The 20,484-nt window shown below is 44.0% G+C and overlaps 1 protein-coding gene across 8 annotated transcripts in view; it reads right to left on the reverse strand.

Moving 5' to 3' along the window:
* Positions 1-20,484, reverse strand: part of JADE1 (jade family PHD finger 1) — a 46,417-nt gene continuing 25,933 nt past the window's right edge. For 7 of the 8 annotated variants that reach the window (XM_053976776.1, XM_053976775.1, XM_053976779.1 and 4 more), the window contains exons 4-11: positions 19,567-19,724; positions 16,310-16,497; positions 12,957-13,168; positions 12,120-12,287; positions 10,879-10,995; positions 8,082-8,612; positions 6,397-6,514; positions 1-5,876 (exon numbers count right to left, since the gene is read on the reverse strand). In XM_053976776.1, coding sequence (XP_053832751.1) covers positions 4,975-5,876; positions 6,397-6,514; positions 8,082-8,612; positions 10,879-10,995; positions 12,120-12,287; positions 12,957-13,168; positions 16,310-16,497; positions 19,567-19,724 — 2,394 coding nt within the window. In that variant the 3' untranslated portion in view covers positions 1-4,974. The remainder of the gene's footprint in view (positions 5,877-6,396; positions 6,515-8,081; positions 8,613-10,878; positions 10,996-12,119; positions 12,288-12,956; positions 13,169-16,309; positions 16,498-19,566; positions 19,725-20,484) is intronic. The other variant, XM_053976777.1, reaches the window with a different exon arrangement.

The raw sequence follows: 20,484 nt of genomic DNA on the forward strand, positions 1-20,484 counted from the left end.
TTGTCATTCAAGTCCTTTAATGTAGCAGATGAAAAAATCTGACACAGTACTGTGGCACATTCGTGTTTTTTTGGTCTAAAATCTGGTAGCTCCAACTGTAATGAGATTGTGTACAGGGAGCAGGTAACACTTGAAATTCATCTTGGCTGTGCTCATGTGCAGCCAGTATCTTTAATTTTTCCTTATGGTGCAGGTAACTTGGGAACAATTTGAAGATCCTTTGTGAATTACAATTAGACTCATTACAGCATGAGTGCCAAAGAGTTGCTCTTTTGATGGTCAGTGTTTGAGCTGCACAATGCCTCTGTTGCCTTCCAGCGTGAAGAATTCAGTTTGGTTTGGTTTGATGCCCCTAAGGTGCAGGTAATAATGAAAATGCTGCTGTGATTACTCAGTTTATTCCTAAGCTCTGTAATCTTCCTGCAGCTGTGCTTTTAATTCTTAATATTCTTCTTAATATTTCTTCTTAATAAAATAATTTCTTAGTTATTTTACAATTCCTTGCTTTTCTGTTGGTCTGCTCCCTTGGCTTGGATGTATCTGGGGACTTCTATTCTCTTACTTCAATTTGCACAAAAGTGAAGTCATCCAGCCTTTATACCTTTTGAAATAGTGGGTTTCAGTTGTAAAGATGCCAAGATGTGGGAATCCTCATGTATATGGGGTTTTTTTGGTAGTTGAGATATGTCATGGCTATCATTATACAATTACAGCCAAACTCCATTTTCTCTTTTTGCGTATATTACAGGCATTCAGTAGGTGTTTAACTGATTTTTGAAGTGTTCACATCTTGGCCTTAACTTACATAATTGCTTGTCCTTCCACTTAAATGTGAAGAGTGCAGTTCTGGTTTCTAACCTCTCATTCAGCTGCTGGGTAGTGCTTGCCCAGTGCTTGATGGAAGTGTCTCATTTGGATTAATAAACCTGTGTGTCCATGGCAGTGGATCTTCACCATATTTGCATTTTAGAGGATGGAGCCGGGCTGATCCCCCTGTGGAAGCAAGACTTTGGGCTGCCTCCTGAAATCTTGGCTGTTTAGGTAGAGCCTGCAAGATGGATACACCCTTAGAAACAACTCCTGCTTCCTGCAGTGAAAGCCACTAGTTCCTACAGTTGTTGCTTTTTCTTTTTGATAGATGCCTGTATCCACTGCAATCTCTAAATCTCAGTTTTGGTTAAAAGATGTTGAAGATTCTCCAAAACAACATGGATACATTTTTCAGAAGCTCCAAGCAGCTGTTTGGGTGAGATTTTCATCAATCAGCAGAGTGATACAGAGGCAGGCAAGTACCAGGCACCTTGTTTCCATTTGCATAATGCACAGCTGAGATTATGACAGGCCACCTGGAAGATTTTGTGTGAACCATTAATCCCCTTCACTCTTCAAAGGCAGGCTCTGGCTGTGAAGTGAAACCTGGCTGTGGAAGGGGCAGGCACTTCTCAGGATTTGGGTATTTGTTCCTGGAAGCACAGGGCACCTGCATGCTTCCCTGTTAATTATGAGTATATTCATTTCACCTTGGGGTGCAACTCCTATGTGGTGGCTGTTTGCCAGAACAGGAGCTGCAGGGATTGACACAAGCACCTCATGGTGAAGGGAAGGGGCAGGAGAGCAACTCCAGCAGATGACACAGGAAAGGAAAAGGTTTCTGTCCTGGTCTGCCTTGTAGCACCATGAACAGGAATGTGGTGACAAGGAGCTCATCATACACCCACCACCTCCTTTCATTTCCCTGAGGTGGCTAGAGGAGGCTGCTCCCAAATTAGGAGGTCTTTTTTTTTTCCCCAAGATGGATTGCTCAGGGTGTCCTTTCACAGCCTTGCCTTGCTTTTTCTTGCTCAGCACCAAGTCCATTCTGTATTTCTGTATCTGGAGTTTAGAGGAATCCTTATCTCCTGGAAATCCCACTATACAAGAAAGTGTTCTCTCAGTAATTAATGATCCCAGCCAGTTCAGAGTGTGAATGAACTTTCAGCCTGATTATCCCAAAGATCCACAGGTTCAAACCTCATGTTCCTTTTCCAGTGGGACACATACAGACATCTTTTGCAAGGACATCCTCTATCTACAAATGTAAATGGTTTGAGGCAAGCAACATCTCTGTGAGGATACCAAGGGCAAAACCACACAGTGTGCTGTTGATGGGATGGGCACAGCTGTCAGTAACAAAGCAGTCCTGAAAAAACACCTTAAAAATTTACAGAATCTTGCAGCTGCAGTGTGAATGGTGATACCTGTACTAATCCATGAAAGCTGTTCAGACCATTGCAGTGAAGTGTTTTTGTAAGAAACCAAATACAAAATACAGGGGGGTCTAAGCCACTGCTGGCAAGCATACTGCAAAAATGTACAGCATTTATTCACATACAGACAAAAGGCACAATTCTACGGAATATTTTAACAAAAAATACAGGTGTTTCAACTAGGTCTTTAGAAATACTTCAAAAAAGGGAGAAAATAAATACAGGATTGGGCCATGTAATATAAAATAGTCATCTCTACATATCCTTTTTTATTTCTGTTTCTCTTCATGCACCTTTTTTTTAATTAATTTCAGCTGAATGGACACCAAAGCTAGGCACATAGTGAAAAATCTGTACAAGTTTTACAAATGTCATCACAATTGTCTCAAACTTCTGAAATCAAGATTTGTACACGACATGAACCCTTCATTTAGATCTGTGTGAGTTTATAACCTAACAAATGGCATTCCAGGAAACTCTACAGACGTTCAGCTAGCCTACGGTTGGACAGAACACACGGATCATATCAAAGATCTCTTGGTCAGTCAGCACAAGGAAAGGTCACGCTTTGAAACAGAAATCCAGCAAATCCCAGTAAAACACGGGGGGTGGGTTTGTCACGGCAGTACCTGCAACACCTCCTGCTGAGGGCTAAGCACACGGACAAAACTAACCTACAGAGCTGGTCGTACCACAGCCTTTTTTGGTTTGGGGTCAGCTCCACTGGAAACCTCACAAAGCTTTCTGCCCTCAGTGCCAGGGGACAAAGCAGCTAAGGCATTCACTCTGCACAACATAAGTGTTCATGATATAGTGCAAATTAACAAGGTACCTCTGTCCAAAGGGTGTGGGGTTAAAGGTTTACTCATAATCCAAATTTAGGGTATTCCATCTATGGCTTGACAATTCCTGTGTGGTCATGAGCTTCTTTCTTACAGAAAATACCAGTGTCTGTCTGGAGAATGGTGCTGGATGTTGAGTAGAACTTATTGGCCTTTTCTCTGTGTTCTGATTATACTCTGAAGACATCCCAAGAGTGACTGTGTAACCTCAGTCACCAATGCCCTACCTGACTATCACCTCTGTACATCATATATTATTCTTGGGACTTCTTGGGACCAGCAACAGGATTTTGAAAGTGTATCATCTTACATAAAATTCCCCTTCCTCAAAAGGTTAAGACTTCTGAGTTTTAAAACAGGGATGCATTCTGGTGAAATATTTAATTGCTAATGTTAACTTGCATAGCAAGATAGGGTGTTAAGCCTTTTTTATTTTCTGATTGAATCCTCAGTCCTGTGGCAGAGGAATTCTGTGTTGTCAGTGTTCCCTCCTCGGGAGGCAAGGGTCAGGCATTCCAAGGTGAGTGGATGCCATAACAGCAGGCTGGGAGTGGGAAAGGGGAGGAGAAGGAGGTTCTTTATGCCTGTCTCTCTGTTAACGCATCACTGCTACAACTTCTTCTCCAGTACATACCTCTCCTACATCTATGAAAAATTCCAAAATGTACAGGCTCCTAATGCTCCACTGCGATGTGTACACTCTACTCAGTACAAAACAGTATCCTCACAACCTGTTCATATTATTGCTCACAGCTTACTCATTATTGCCACTTGCATTTATTAAAAAAGTACACAGTCAGAATACAAGTTCCCTTTTCCATCAAATCTAATCCATAATAGAACGAAATAGTTTTTTCTTTGCTTGACTGTAAAGAGCTAATCACAATGTATTGCCTTTGTGTTTTACCCTATTTAAAAATATATATTCGTGTCCATTTTTAAAGCAACCTTTTAGTGTCATAAGCCTGACTCTCCCAGTACATATCATTAGTGCATCTGTGGTGGCCTTCGGTAAACCCTCCTGCCTAGTGCCATAGAAAACTTCTGTCTGGAATTGTCATCACACTCCCGAAGGCAGGTGCCTGACTATGGGTGACAGGTTATTCCACGGAGTGCTGAAACCCCCAAACCTGCCCTTTGCTCAGAACTGAGCCATTTGGGAACATCCTTTGTGTCAGTCCCGATCTTTCAAGCCCTGCCTTGTCCCTTCCTCCTCCTCCAGTGCAACATCCTGGCTGTGCCTGGTCATCATTTACATGTAAACTCTGGAGCATAGGGAGGGGTTTGAGCTGCCACCTGTGCTCAAACTGAACACAACAGAACACATTCTGCAAAGAGAGGAGAAAGAGCTTCCCCTGCCCAGGGATGGGGAGCATTTCTAATGGGACTTACCAGTGCAGTGCAGTATGGTCTAACAACCATCTTCCATTCAATACACACGAGTTAAATTAAGAGCTTGTGCTTTTCCAGAAGTCAGGGGAAGGGAGTAAAAGCTTCAGTGCCTTTTAGCTAGAAGGGATGAATACAGCCTGATTCCTCCTACCCTCCCCAGCCCCTTTTAAAAGATTTTTGTGAGTTGTGTGCATCCCAACTCCTGTTTTAGTAGTGATGTCATTTTTCTGCTTACTCAAAAAAGTTGCAAATAAGGGAGATTCAAACTTCTCACAGAAATGGGGAGGGTGAGGGGGTGTGGATGGGGCAGAGGAAAAAAAAAAACAAAACCAAAGAGCTTAAAACAGCTTTAAGTGCATGTAAACATACTTGTACAACTCAGAAAAAATGGGCTTTCAGTTTGTCAGCCTGTAGCTCCAAGAATGCTCCTCTGTCACACCACGGTGGCGTTGGCTTGTAGGCAGTGACTCTAGTGCCCCCATCCCTGTATCCGGTCAGGTCGCCAGGATGCTCCTCCGAATAATGTCCGTCCTCCTGCCAATGCTGCTGCTGGGACTGAGCCTCTGCTGCCTGCACTTCTTCTCAGCCACTTCCGTCTCCGAGTCGCTCATTTCGGCGTCGGGGACGTAGCCATCGTTCTCACTGTCAGGCTTTAACTTGCTTTTCGTCCTGTCCTTGGCTGGAACTCTGCCCACACCCAGGTAGGGGTAGCCAGAGTTCTGGCGGCAGGCCTCCTCCACACTCTCCCCCTGCTGCTGCCTCTCCCCCTTCTTTGGAATTCGGAATCCGCCCCAGTTTTTCCCGGGGCTCGTGGGCGTGGTAGGCACTTTAACTACTGTCTGATTAGAGTTTACTTTGCCCAGACCCCCGTTACATTTAGGCACTATATCCCTCCGAGTGCCAGGCGCTGACCTACCACCGGAGTGGTTCACAGCCCTTTTGTTTTCCAGTTGCCTCTGAGAGAGTTCCGTGGGTCTCAGCGGTTTGTGGTTGTGTTTAGAAGTCTTTTCCTTCAGCTCTGCTTTCACCACCTCGCACTGCGGGCGATTGTCTCTTCTCTTCCTGTGCTCTGGTAGAACGGCGCCGTTTTTCTGCTGCGCCGATACAATCCGCGTCTCAGCAAAGGGCTTGTCAAAATTTAAAAAGCTGCCTGGAGCTGCGCCTCCTTCCCTTGGGCTGGGCTGCCTCAGCAGGGATTTGCTGTCGTTCCCAGACCTGTCTCTTACCCTGTCTCTCTTGTGGGGTTTTTTCAAGGAGTGGGCCAGAGATGTGCCCATCTGCTTCCTGAAGAACGCAGAATGCCATTTCAGGTCCTCAATCTTGGGGGCATTGGGGCCCAGAGACGGGCTGTTGAACAGCACCGTGTTTTCCATGGAAGAGAATGAAGAAGGCACACCTGCATGGAAGCAAACAAAGTTCAAGCCAAGCAATCCCATAGCTGTGTAGATAAATACCAGTTTATCAATGTACCTGTTCTAACTCCGCTCCTTGTGCCTGACGTGTTCACATCAGAAATGGGTATTTGGCTGCCTGTCCTGCATTTTTAGGTCACAACTCTGTGGCTATGTAATGGTTTCACAACATCCTGCTAGTTTGGTTTTATCTTACTCTACTTGTGCCTAATTACACTTGTAGTAAACACAAGTCCTAGCACTCCTCTGTCCACTAAGACAAAGACACTCCTCAGAGACAGAGGCAAAAAGCAACCAGCAAGCCAATCTCACTGATGCCATCTAAAATATGGTTTATTAGTTACTCAATAGTTCAAGGATAATCTGGCCACTGCAGTAATTTTGAAGGTATTAATCTTTCTGAAGAATGAAATGAGAACAAATGAGGCCCTGTTTGTCCTTCACAGCCTCTAAGCAAACCTTGTCCCTGTGCTCTAACATGAGGAAGGGAACACTGAGGCATACCTGAAACTCTTTCTTGTTCCAACTGCTTTGTGTAGCTGTTGAATATCTGTTCCTGAACTTTGCAAACAGATCTCTTGATTTTTTCTCTCCGCGTCACCATGTAAGTGAGGTTACGCACCTGGAAGATAGCAAGGGGATGGGTTTTACAGGAATTGTATTCCCAGGATATTGCCCTATCCGTGCTTTGAATTAATTCAGCTGGAGTACTATATCCCATTTAAACAAATGGTGTACAATTAAAATTTAAACCATTCCAATTTAAACTATTTAAATTTAACCACCTTCAACACAATTCTTAGAGAACAGTCTATTTAACTGACAAATTACCTGCTGAATTGACAGGCAATTTAATTGACAGTTTATTCCATCAGATTTGGAGAACCACAGCACAGAAGTAACTTCTACAAACACTTGAGTCACAGACACACGAAATCTAGGGAAATGTTGGAAATCCTTGAAAGTACTCAGTATTAAATACTTCCCAGATGAGGGAATGATTGAGAAGTACAGGTGGATGATTCTAATGCTCCTCTCTCAGTACAGGGTGGTACCCTGTGAATTACAGTCTTGTGGCCTGATCTGTGTGTGTTTTTGCTTTGTTTTCCTTTTTTAAAATTCAAATTATCTTGAATGCAATGAGTGGGAACAGAGTAGTAAAACGTTAAAAATATTACTAAAATCACATATCCTGTTTGACATCACATTTAGATATGGAAAAGATACACACAGAATAATTTAAGATCCAGGTAACATAGTTACAAACTCTAATTATTTAGCTCATCAAAGAGAAGATGACAAGAAAGCTTGAGCACATGGAGCAGGAATAAAAGATCCCAGGTAACAGCTAGGATCTGGGCCATCTGAACAGCTACAGAAGGGCCATGGGCTGGAGTTGAAACTAGGAGAAAAATCAAAAGAAAAACTACAGCAATTCATTTTAAGAGTAATTAGGCATCAGGATCCTTTACAAAGGATGCAGTACATCCATGAGAACCTGCTGTCCTGATTTAGAAATTAGACCGTATTTTCAAAGAAAGGCTCTGGTTCACCTACAGTTTACTGAGGTAGGACCTCCTGAGCCAGCTTTCATCAATGGCCTACATGAGCCACGTGCTGTAGGGACGTGAAAAACTAATTTCAGTGTTCTTTCTGGCTCTAAGAGCTCTTAACCCAAAAAGAAAAGAACTCAGGATCAGATGAACTTATTGAAAGACCAAACTGATCCTACAGAACTGTTCTTCAAACATCATTTACCTCCCAAACCTACACAGATAGTCCAGGACAACATCATCCTACTCTGGTATGCCAATGAAAAACAGATCTGCTGCAAAACAAGCTAAGTTTCATCATCCTTTTCACTGGGTGAAAGGAGCATGGAAAGTCCTTAAAGGCTGAAAAGGCTTCAGCTGGGGGCTGCAATACAGTCCACAGCCATCAGAGTTAATCAGTAAAAAGGCACAAGCAAAAACACGACAGTCCAGTTGCAGGTGATTGAATGCTACACGCCAAGACCTGCTGGCCCCGTGACTGACCTCTGTGTGCAAAGGGCAATTGCTGTGCTCTGGAGAAATTTAGTGTTAATGGCCTTGCCTGACAGCACAGCTGTGAGCTGAGCTGCAGCTCGGGGTGAGCACAGTTTGGGAACTCAGCAAACTGTGGCCAGCACAGGCAGTGCCAGGGCTTACCCGCTCCAGGTCCTGCCGGAGGTGTGTGAAGAGCTGCAGCCTCCTGAACAGAACATCCTGCTCCCGTTTAGCCAGATTGTCCTCCTCATCCTTCTTTGGGGTAATCAAAGGCTTATTGAAATTGGATTTCCTCTTCAGTTTCCAGTACTGGTAAAGGAATTCCACCGATTCCTCAGGCAGCCGCAGCACTTTGGCCACTTCCAAAGACTCAACAAATGTGTAGAACTCGTCCTCCAGCTGCTGGAGCTTCTGCTTGCGGAGGCTGACCCTGTGGGCCTCATCCTGGTTTTGATCCATGGTGTGGAAAGGGTCCATGTGGGCAGGAAGGGAGGTGTCCTGAATCCCGTTCCTGTTCTCCTGATCTGGGCTTTCACTCAAAGTCTCAGCATCCGCTTTCTTGGTGGAGCTGTGCTTGGGACAGTAGGACTTGAACTTCACCTCGTCGTTCTCTGCCAAGATGGTCTTCATCTCCAAGCCGCGGTCAAACGCACAGGTGACATGAAAGGCTGTTCTGCAGTTTTTCACTGAGCACTAGAGAAAATAAATTACAATTAACCAAATAAATATAAAAGTTAAGAATCCACACTGCCTAAGACTGTTGGAGAAGTCAGGGCTTCTTTGGAAGAAGAACCATGTCATCGTGCTCTGCTTCTAAGCTGCACATACTTCCTTGCTCTCTTTAATTAGGGTTATGACTTCGTGCTTCCAGACCAGGCAAGGATCAAGTGGCCCAGAGGGACAGGAGTGTTTAACCCCTCCTGTAGCGCCACCACACTATTCCATGCAAAAAAAGCCACAAGAGGAACATTCCCACTGACACCAGAGCCACTTGTGTACAGCACCATTACCAAAGTAAAGTGTTCCCCTTTGGAATGTGCCAGCACAAGGGGGAAAATAAGAAACATCGTGGTGGCTCCAGGCCAATCTGAGACTTAATTAAAAGTCTTTCCCAGCACCTGGACCCATGCTATCCAAAAAGCCTCAACCAAAGGGAATTTTTTCCCCCTTTATCCCAATTTTATAATGTCAAATATTAAATCACTGTCAACAATTACTTCATTTCACAGCCTTCACTTCACCTTGGAGAGGAGGAGAACAGGAAATTCAAATGCTGTAATTTTTCTTCCTACTTAGTGAACCCAGCCATCATAGAGTGATGGGCGCTAGTTCAGCTGATTTAGCACTTCATTTCCATTATATCTAATTTCCTTTTGCAAAATGCTATCATACATAGCACCAGCCACCAGCTGAAAGGTTTAAATACATATAAATATGTATATACAAATACACATACATATGTGTTTGGACCCACTCACACCTCTGGTGAACAGGATTTGAAGTGGAAAAGAGCATTAGTGCTCCTAACTAGGAAACAAAACTATGTTTAACCCAAGCCACCGACCCTGAAAGAGCAACACAGTGCACTGGGATGTTTATACAGTGCTTTGTAAAGAAGTCAAATCTTTCTCCCCTCTGGGTTTTCCTGCTCAGGTTGACTCAGCAGCCAGATGGCTTATAAAAGTATGGCAGGGTTTAAACTGCGCAGGTTTCAAATGAGCAGTTTTTAATAAAAGCAGCATATAAAAGGAATTAAAAAATACCAAAGCATCTTTTGCCCTTTCCTCTCCTACTAACAAACAGGCCAAGAGCATCCCAACTGGAACACTGGGAAGTACAGAGAAGTACTTTAGCCATAATTAGCTCTTACTGCAGCTCATATTTTGTTGGGAGAAGAGGGGAAAGCCTGTCTCACCGGGAGGAAATCTGCTGAACCTGGGGGAATATGCAGCCTTGCTTTTCCCAGCTTATTGCAGCTGTTCCCTGACCAGCCTGACACACACTTCCAGCTGCCACTTTCCCTAATTGTTGTGAACATATCAGAATGTGGCCTGGAGAACAGACAAAAACAGCTTCAGCTACGTAACAGCAGCCAAGAGGAAGCGGATGGCTCTGCAAGGAGGGATTATGGTTGCAAATTTATATGCTGTGGACAGATTTATTTTCTCTAGTTAACACTTACTATTTCATACATTCCTCACGTGGAAGTGGACTGTGATAGGTTTCACTGGAACTACTGCTGTGTTGCTGATTTACAGCTCTTCCTGGCAGCCTCAATCAAATAACTTGGGGCAGAGGAGAAAATGGAAATGGATATAAAGTCATTTCAAAGTAGTGTAGGACTTGAGCCATTTTTGTGTCTTAATGCTGGTCTGACCACCATGGATCCTGTAACACCAGGCTAGCCCCAGAAGAAAGAGCTCTACCTCAGCCCCCTTATGAGACTGTCATATCATCCCTCTCTGTCTCCTGAGCTTCCTGAGGATTATTTTGCTGCTGGAAGTGCTCTGAGGATGAGGAGCATCACCACAATGCTAAGCTACATCTTACTGTCTTTTTCTACACAAGCACAACACTGCCCCAAATGGGTCATCTATCCTTACACTCCATCATTATTTATTCTCAAGTAAAGGAGATCAACATCTTCTCTGCGGTCCCAGTGTCTCCTCTTTCAAAAATCTGAGGTTTGGTAATATGTTTTCTCAGTCTTTATAGATTTTTAATTTTTTCTTAAAAGGATTTTTTAACATTTCTGAATGGTTTTCCACTGTAAAGAATCTACAGGTGCTTCCAGCTAACAACCCAAAATAAATAAGCATGTGAAACAACACTGCCCAGTGTAAAATGCTCAGTGCAGATCAGGTCAGTTATGTCCATAGTAACAATGAGCAACACATTTTGCTATCTACTAAAAACTGACAAAAGAAAACACCTGTGGTTATTTGTGTAGTTAAATTACCTGTATAGAAGCTCCAACTTTTTCATTACAAAGGCTGCACACCAGTGCCCACCTACTGCTGGGAATGTGGGAAACTTTTGTGATGGGCTCCATTTTTTCAGGGCTTCCAATGCTCACCTAAGAGAAAAATGGGCAAAAAACTGGAGTGACTATGACACTGTTAACTGAAAAAGGAAACAATTTTATTAAAGAAATCAAATTCCTTGTGTGTTTATGTAACTTAGTGTGTCCCAAATTTCTCAGTTTATCAGGATTTAAATTTTTTTTAAAAAAAGAAACAGTTTCTCACTTTGTGAACAAACCAACCAGTTTCAAGCTGAAGCCCACCAATTTAAGATTATTATACAGGATGAATACTTTGACTATGAGAACCCACAGGACTTCTGTCAGATTCAAATTTTCCTGATTCACCTTTAATGTTCTGTTTACAAAGTGAAATGGTATTTGGTGTCCTTGTTAAATGAGCTTTGCCAGCAGCAGAGGCCTCATTTTCCAAGGCCTAATTCTGATTGACAAAGGGAATTTAATTAGTTTCTTTACAGGTGAAGCATCATTCCCTGCCAGACTTTTTACCTAACCAAGACACTTTTATGCTTCATTTCGAAGTTGAATAATGCTTTAAGGAGGTTTTTTCTCTCCCAGAATCCCAGGACCAGCACCTGTGGAGTCTTTGCTTCTTTTTTGCCAGGGTTGGGATTAAATGTGAGAGACGGTATTTCTTGTTTGACTCAGATGTTTATTAGTTTTTATCTATATTACAGTCTCACAAACAGTGAGTTCCAGCACTTCACTCTAACAGACTAAAAATGGAGCCATATTTCTGTCTCTACAAGGCTTTTAAGTCTAAATTAATTAAGAAATGACACCTAAATTATTTTTACTTTTAACCAAATAACTAATCACTTGAAGTCCACAATGTGGGCTTTTCTGTCCAATTACACAATACCATCCAAACCCATGAAGAAGAAGGTGAAGAAGGATTGGCCTCTGCCCTTAAATGTCCATCTTGCTTTATATATATTACTATATTCTAAAACCTTAAACTCTAAGTTTTCCACCATGTGATATTACACACTTCTATTCAAACTCCACACTCATAATCCCAGTTCCATCATTCCATTTTGGAAGCCTTCTCCACGGCCTCAGGTCAAATGCAGTGTTCTCTTGGGGGTCAGTGCCTGTCAGCACAGAAAGTCTACAATTCTCAGCAGCCAGGGTTCCAAGCAGCAAGCAGCACCCACCTCTGGAATCCAGAGAGCACAGCTGACGTGCACCCACTTGGTGCCGCTCCGGGTGGGCTTCATGGCGCCGCCCTTCTTGGGGCACAGCAGACACTTGGGCCGGACGCCCAGTGCGCAGGTCCGGCACAGCCAGCTGCCCTCGGGCACCTTCAGGATCCCATAGCACGCCTGTGTCCCCACGGGCAGCGGGGGCAAAGAGAGCAGAGCAAACACCACAGTGTTTCTTTGATTACATACAGCCTCGCCCAACTCTCCAAGTTATTTTTACTCAGAGGGAAAAGTGCAGGATAGCAAATAATTAAGAGCACGTTTTTCAGAAGACTGCATCTTTACGGAGCCCTCTATCCCAATTACTATCAGCTCTAATGCACTTAAGTTGCAGGCTTGATGTGGTTAGAGAAACCCTACAGGTCTGAAAATACCAGCTTTGCTCTGTGTATCTTGTGGGATAGTCATTTGTACTTAGAGCTGTCACAGGCCTAGTCCTTTATCATTAGTACAAAAGCAGTTAAGTAACACATGCCAGAAAATGTGTTTCCTGCTCACCAGACAAGTTTTTCCAAACACTGAATGACAATAGAAACTTGTTAAAGCTGGGAAGGAAGGACAGGCTGATGGGAAGGCACCTGCCAGCGAAGGAAGCATCCATGGAAACAGATAGGCTAAAACTGTATCTCTCTTCTTTTGTGTTAAGAAAACTTCTGAACTACCACAGAAAGGTGTCACACAGTAGTGCTTCCTTAGCACAGCTCTCTGGAATAAACCCGACCTGTGTTCCTACTGATTGCCCTTTTGGAAAAGTTTCTGTTACCACCTAGCACCCTGCTGCTGCCATACCTGGTGCACACAAATATTGCATTTGTCACAGAACACCATTTCATTGCCATCCTCTCCGTCTGGAGACTGACAGACGTCACAGACAACATCTTCATCGTATTCAATCCCTAGCCCTTCCTCCGTCTCGATGGCGTGGTTCATGTTATCGTAGCAGCGCTGCTCAAACTCCTCCATCACCCTTTCCATGGTGTACTCATCCAGCTCCAGCATCCCTGCAAAAGAGGAGTTGTTCACATAGTTGAAGGAAAGAGTGATAACCATCACCACAAACAGCTCCCTCTTCTTTCTTAACAGCTGAGTAGACACAGCCAATTCCAACATAGACACATTTCATTCCTAGACAATCGTGCCTGTTCCAGCATAAAGCAGGGAAACTGTAAAAAAAATGGCAAAGTTGTCTTGTAAGTGTACTAAACTAACAAAAGTGGAGTGTCCAAATCTTTCAAATTCTAGAAAAAACTTTCCAAGACTGATTCTGGCTTCCTGGTCTTGTTCTCATTTTTCCTTCTGGGACAGCACCATCTATGGCTTGTGCTCCAATTTTGCCACTCAAAGATGCTGACTCTTTGATGAAAGATTTGAAAGTATTTTGAACCAAAAGAGATGGAGCAGAGGGAGAAAATCAGTGACAAAATCTGCTATGATACTTGGAGGGAATCTGCAGTTTCTAACAACAGTTGTTGGTTTATCACAAGTTCCAGCCCAACAGGATGCAATCCCAACTGAGGTCTTATCAGACCCTACAACAATAAATTAATTGGTTTTAAAAAGTGAAAAACTGTAATAAATGCAACATCAAATCTGAGACAATAACTAAATGCAATATCTAATGTCAAATTTGCTCTTTTCCAACAGCATCCATCAGAAAATTATTCCTGACACAGCTACAGACCCATTATGTTGTGGTATATTATAATTCAGAATTGTTTTGAAATTGAAAGGCCTCCTTTCTCAGGTAATTCCCCCAGTTTATATCCTGGGCATGACCTTTTATCATTTAGAATATCCCTTTGGTGAGTTTGGGTCACATGTCCTGACTATACTCCCTCCCAGTTTCTTTTGCTCGCTTCCTCCCTGACAGAGCATGAAACAAAAAAGGAAAGAACAAGGGGAAAAAAGCCCCTGACTTAGGATAACCACAGACTTCAAAATATCAGTGTGTTATCAACACCATTCTCACTACAAATCCAAACCACAGCACTTGTAATAGCTACTGAGAAGAAATTAGCTCTATCCTAGTTGAAACCCAGGACCAAGAGGAGATGGCCATCTCAGGATGGATGTTTCAACAAGAAAACTCTCAGCTCTCCTGCGAAAAACTGAGCCAAAAATTCCACAAAACAAAGAATAAAAAAACCTCTCTAGCTCCTCCAGATCAGAAGAGAAACACTCCACAAAAGTACTTCCAGCTTCCCTTACTGACAGGTCAATCCTTGCAGCAGGGATCAATGCATTCCATGCAACCCAAACTGAACAGCTGAAAAGTAGCAAGAGGGAACATCCAAAATACAGCTGATGAAAGGATTTTGCCCTGCAACCCAGAACTGCTGCACCAGCAAAGCAGATGATGGCAGGTTTTACACCAGCTTGCAACTGAATTCTATCTGCTCTCACTTTGTAAGTGGCCCTTAGAGATGTGACTGACTGCCTGTGCGTTTGCAAGGGTCACAGAAAGGGGAGCAGGGGCTGCAGCTCCTGTTCAGATGTTCACAGTCATTCTTTTACAGAACCACTGCATGTTCTCAGTACCTGAAGCACTCCTACAGAGATCAAAGAAAAAACAGGGAACTCATGGCCCCAGGGACACCATAAGAAGTGCTCCAGGTGCAGATCAGGAAGTAGCTCACTTTTCAAATGCCCATTTGTAGTACCTGTAGTGTGCAGTGTCTGACCAAGCACCTATGTACATGTTTCAAGACTGCCAGCATGCTGCCTGGTACTGACAGAAGCATTTCCTTCCCTCTGCATGCAGCAAAACTGAGTGGGTAACGATTTAGAGCAAACAAACTACAAGAAATTATACCAAAACATAAGATCCAACAAATTCTAGCTGTTCACTGTGCCATGTGCAGCATGTACTTTTAAAGGTTATGCTGGTGTAGCAGAATGGGACTCCCTGCAGAGGTACAAATCTGCCCCTCTTGTGCTGCTCACAACCCACTATAGGAGCCCTTGTGTGGTTTTGGCAAAAAACAGATAGACTGGATAGAAGGATACCAAATGAACAACAAAAAGTACATTTTTCCCTTAAGGAAAGCCAAGGGAACTTGCTGCTGCTGTTCTCCTGAAGATAACTGGAAAGGTAACCTAAACTCTGGAATCATAAAGTGAAATCCTCTAAGCCCAACACTAAACCTGAGCAGGGCTGATGTGAGATCTGGAAAAAAGGCCTGGATAAGAGACCAGGCCAAGACATCATTTGTTTCTTTCATGTGTTGGTTTAAAAAGGAGAAACAGAGTTATAAATGGTCATTTTGTGGTTTACCAGTTCTTCATTCATGCCAGCTATGGGCTACAGCCAGGTAAAACATGTTTGACTAAACTGCAGCCCAAAGCAGGGAACTGCCACAGTGCCAAAACAAAAACCAAAGGTGTTCACCAACATGTCCAAAACCCCTTCCATCTGGCACAGCATTTTCCCGCAGCCAATCAATGTGGCAGAAGTTCTGTGCTGATTTACATCCTATTCACTTCCACTGAGACCCTCTCCTGAAGCACTCACCTTACCAAGAAAATGTTCCAGTTTGCCCCCCTCCCCTGTCCTTTCCCTCGCACAACCCATTCTGCAGAAAAGCTCCCCTTGTGACAGCTCTTCCTCTTGATTTGGAACTACAGCACACAGTCACAGTGAGGCTTGGGAGCTCCCTCCAATAAATCAGTGCAGGAATTCCTTCCTGTCCCACCCCTTGTACCACTCATCTGGCACAGATTCTCTAAACCTGCCAAACAACTTGTCTTGCCTTCTCTGCACTGAACACCACGAGCTAAAATGATGAGACAGATTTGTGCTGAAGACAAAAATAAATAAATAGGACTACCTGCAGAAACTACCTCAGTGGTCTCTCTGACGTTCCCTTTGAGAACCACGATGGAAAACTGGGAACTTTGTGAGATGGAAAGCAGCAGAGAAAACAACAAAATCTGTGGCCAGATTCTGACCAGATCTAAGCAGATACAACACAGGAGTTATGAAGGCATCTATCTTAGGGCTTAATCACATCAGCTCTGCTCATATGATTATTATCTCCTCATACCTCTACTACTTCTTCCCACTGCTGCTCTCCCTGAAATTATTCTTAAGATTGCCAGCTTTAAAAAGAAAAAGAAAAGGCAACAAATCCCTCATTGCTCACCCATTTCTTTGAATTCTTCATTGGCAAGTTGCAGCCATGCCACGTCCACATCGTTGAGGTCGTAGCGGCACATGCTGTCTGCCAGGGTTCGGATGTCCACGTAGCCCAGCTCCGGCGGCTCCGCGCCCGAGGACACGATGAATTTCCTGGGCCGCGTGAAGGTGACTGCTTTTGTCTCGGACACCACTCTGAAACATACAGGCAGGCATGAGGAGTGCTGAGAGGCTCAGCTCTAGAGAATTCAAAATGTTTTGCTCTAAGTGACTAACAACCACCAGCAGCAGCCACCTAACCATCCCAGCAACCACCTGGCACACTAAGGTGGGCAAACAGCTCCATGCACTTCAGAACTGAAGCACTGTTTGGTGGTATTGTAAGAACTGAATGGTGGTATTGTAAGAACTTGACTAGAGTTAAGAACTTAACTGGAGTTGTCTAGAAATCCAATTCATTGCCAGAATTCTAAATAAAATTAAATATTAGAGGACAGAGCTGTGCTTTCTCTTACCTGAAATTCACACTTGTTTAAAGACAAAGCAGGGACGCTCTGTTTACATAGTGGCTGCCATATATACATGCGTTAAACTATGTTTTAAGACTTTTTTTTTAAATCAATCCATTTAACTAAAATACTAACCACAAGAACATTCAAGGAAAAAAGAAGTATTTCTGTCTGTCTCAGTAGAGGACATTACCCTTTCTCTTAGTCAATAGCACACTCTGAAATTGAGCTTGGATGAAACCTGCTTCACAACACAACCCTGGTCCCTCCAGGAGCAACAGGCCACACTGCCAAATGCCTGCCTCCTGCACTACCACTGGAGGTGATTTTTTTGGGGTGCTAGTGCCACAAGGGAGGAGATTGCACCACCCTGTGTTGCCACAACTCTCTGCTGGGAACAGCCTAAGCCCCACAAGAAGCAGGACAGCAACCACACCCCACTCTATTCTGCCCCCATCCAAGGTCCAACGTGTTAACTCCTAGCAGAAACCCTGATCTGCTGCTGCTGTATTTGCACAAACAGATCTCTGTAAATCCTCTACCTATCTCAGACTTGCACATCCCTCAAGCTTCCCTTCTTCTAGCTTATTTCAGACAATGAGAAATGGTGAGCAAGAGCCAAATGCTGAATTTGGAGCTTCTGAGGTGCTGTGAAAAATACAAATGTGAATGACCTTGCCAGCCTAACTGCACTGCCCAAGCTGTTTCTGGTCATATTGCAAAGACCACTGTGTCTTCACAGAGAATGTACTTTAAACTGGGCACTTCTCTCCAAATCTTCTTTATCATAAATTCCTTCCAGAGTACCTCTTTGTAGAAATTGTAACCTCTGGGCAGCACCCTGCCACAGTAGTGGCACAGAAGAAACAAGCACAGTGAGTCTGACCTCAAACAACTCCCTTTCCTGGCTTTATTTCTGGGCTAGAAAGAAGTTAAAAAAAGGCAACCCTTAGTACACACTGAAAGCCATTGAGCTGAACTGTCATTCTGACCACATGTTTACAGTGAATCTCCACACAGCCTCACTCCTTTCTCGTGCTCCTCTGCCCTCAGCAGTCACTACCTTTTATTCACTGTTATGTTCCTTACTAGCACCAGCTCCTTGTACAGCCTTGGCTCCTATCCTACACCAGCTATGAGCTGTCTATTGTTTATTCCCCTTCCCTCCCAAAGTAAGGCTCAGAGCAGTTCCTGTACTCCAGCAGCACCAGGGCAGGGCTCTCCAAGGGTTTTGTGAGGGCGAGGACAATAATCAGGCACCAATGAGCCCTCTGACCAGCAGGTGCTCAGGAGGACTACACAAGACAGCTCAGCAGAAAACAAGGAGTGGTGCCTGCTGTGCCAATACCTCCAGCTGTGGTGCCTTCTTTCCTTGTCTCTTACCATCTTAAATCTGGAGCAACATCTCTGTTGGCCTTTGGCAGAGAAGAGCTCTCTCCTAAGTGAGTACCTGGACCTGCTATAGCCACCAAAGCACCTCTGTGACAGACACAGAGCAGGGATCCCCTGGGAGGTTTTTCCTCTGCCCAAGTCCCCAGGTATGTGGCCCTCCCACAGCCTTGGGAGATGCTGAACAGAGGAATCAGTGAGGAGCAGGCAATGTGAGTGCACATGTACTGGGGGTGTGTGTGCCTCTGCAGGGACTGGGAGTGTGGAACACCCCTGTTGCAGTCAGTGTGGAACAGGGAGAAGGTATGTCCCCATCTCCTACACTGCAGAGCAGAGAGCAAAATGCCAGGTTGTCCTTGGAGCTCCAGGTCCAATCCTTTAGAAGAAGGGGGGACAGGATTTCCCTGATGTGCAGGTTAGCCCCTCCTAGTGGGGCACTCTGCAGGTGGCTGCACAGAACAAAAACAACACTAACAAACCTTCCTGAGGCCCCCTTAATCCAAGGCTAAAGCTGACAGATACAGACCTTACAAGAAGCAGTCAGTGTTCTATCATCACAAAATTTTTGCTCTGTAGCAAGGATTGAGCTGCTGTGGTCCCACCAGCACTGGTGGGTCCTTTGGTAATGCCTTATGGGCCAGCCTGGACTGACTCTAAGAGATCTAGAATGATTAAATGGCAAAAATCCTTGCTCTTATTTTCTCCAACCCCTACTAGGCATAAAATGGGCTGCAGCACACTGCTGCCCTTACAACTGCAGTGTTTAATTTGAAACAGGAAATAGTATCTATGTGTAACAAACATGGCAAGGAAAATAAGGGATTTTTGGATAAGACCTAGAAAATCTCACATTATTTAGTTACGTGAACATCTGGAGGGTTCTTAAAACAGTTGAAATGTTGTACAATCAATTTCTTAGGTTAATAAAAGAAATCACAAAAAAAATCCCTATGAAAACAAAATAAATGCTGTGTTTTCTCTAGCCCTTAAGCCTGGTTTGTCCAACTGTTCCTTGGAAAGAGCCTATGGCTTGGAAATAAACACAGGGAACACCAGAGAAGGGCTCTTCCAGCAATGGTAAGTGAGCTCAAGTCTGCTTTAAAAATAGCAGCTTATTTTAAAGGTTCTGTTACCACACTCCCTTGCCAGAAACAGTTCTCTGACATTTGTGTTTGACATGGGCAGAACAGGCCTGACTCTTGACCTCTCTGACCATTCCAAAAGGCAAGGCAGGCTGCTCTTCATCTCTGAGAACCAAGACCTTCCTAGCTGGGCACTGTGCAATAAAGTTCAGGAAGCCAAGGCAATGTAGACAAAAGCTGCTAGCACAAACGTGTGTATTTGTTCCCATTCCTCCAAATTATACCTGGCTACTGGTTCTGGGATGGTCCCTGGGCTAACTGGCACCTGAACTCCCTTTTCCCACTCCTGCCTCCATGGATCTGCCAGCACATAGTATTCATCAGGGTTCAGCTGGAAGGAGTCATGTAACTTCATGGCAGTGATCAGGTCCGTTCTGAACACCTGCAAAGAGAGTGACCAAGAGAGAAAAATAGAGACACTGACATTTGATATCGACACTCTACCATTCACAGCTTCAGGGTAACCATGGAGCACAGTGGGGAACAAGGTCACTGTACCACCAGTGCACTAGCCCAGCCCACTGCAGAACAGGGATTAGCTTCATGGCAGGGAAAGGGGAGGCTGAAGGCACAAATACTGATAGGATGCCTTCCACCTAACTGCACTACAGGTCCTGGAGCTCTCCTGCACTGGAGACTTGCTCTAAAAGGTGTTACCCACTTTCACCTCCATATTGGCCGCAATAAAAGCTGCAGGAGCTCTGAGTTGTAAAACAGCAGCACAAGGAAGATTCATTTTTGCTCCCCAGGCTTTTTTAATTTTTTTTTTTTTTAATTATTGGAGCTCTGACTCATACCAAGACATTCTAGAAATTCCCTGTGGTAGAAATCAAGGCGTGACTCCACCATGACCAGCAGCAAGAGGAAATTCTAAGAAGATGACTCTTTGTGCAAGTACTTATAAAAATAACCCAAAAGATAAAAAAATAAGGCCCAAACTGGAATTCTGCTGGCAGCTCCCCCTTCAGTACAGGTATTTATTCAGTCACCTACAGACACCTCTGTGTCACAGTTGTAATTTTCCTTTGCCTTTGCAAAGGCATCCAGCTCTAAAGCCAGCAGGATGTTTGGCAACCTGTGGGCTAGCAGCCATGAACAAGTAGCCATGCTGTCTTCAACAAGCCACAGAATGAAATAAAAAA

This window comes from Vidua macroura, chromosome 4, assembly GCF_024509145.1.
Source record: "Vidua macroura isolate BioBank_ID:100142 chromosome 4, ASM2450914v1, whole genome shotgun sequence".
In the NCBI taxonomy this organism is placed as follows: Eukaryota; Metazoa; Chordata; class Aves; order Passeriformes; family Viduidae; genus Vidua; species Vidua macroura.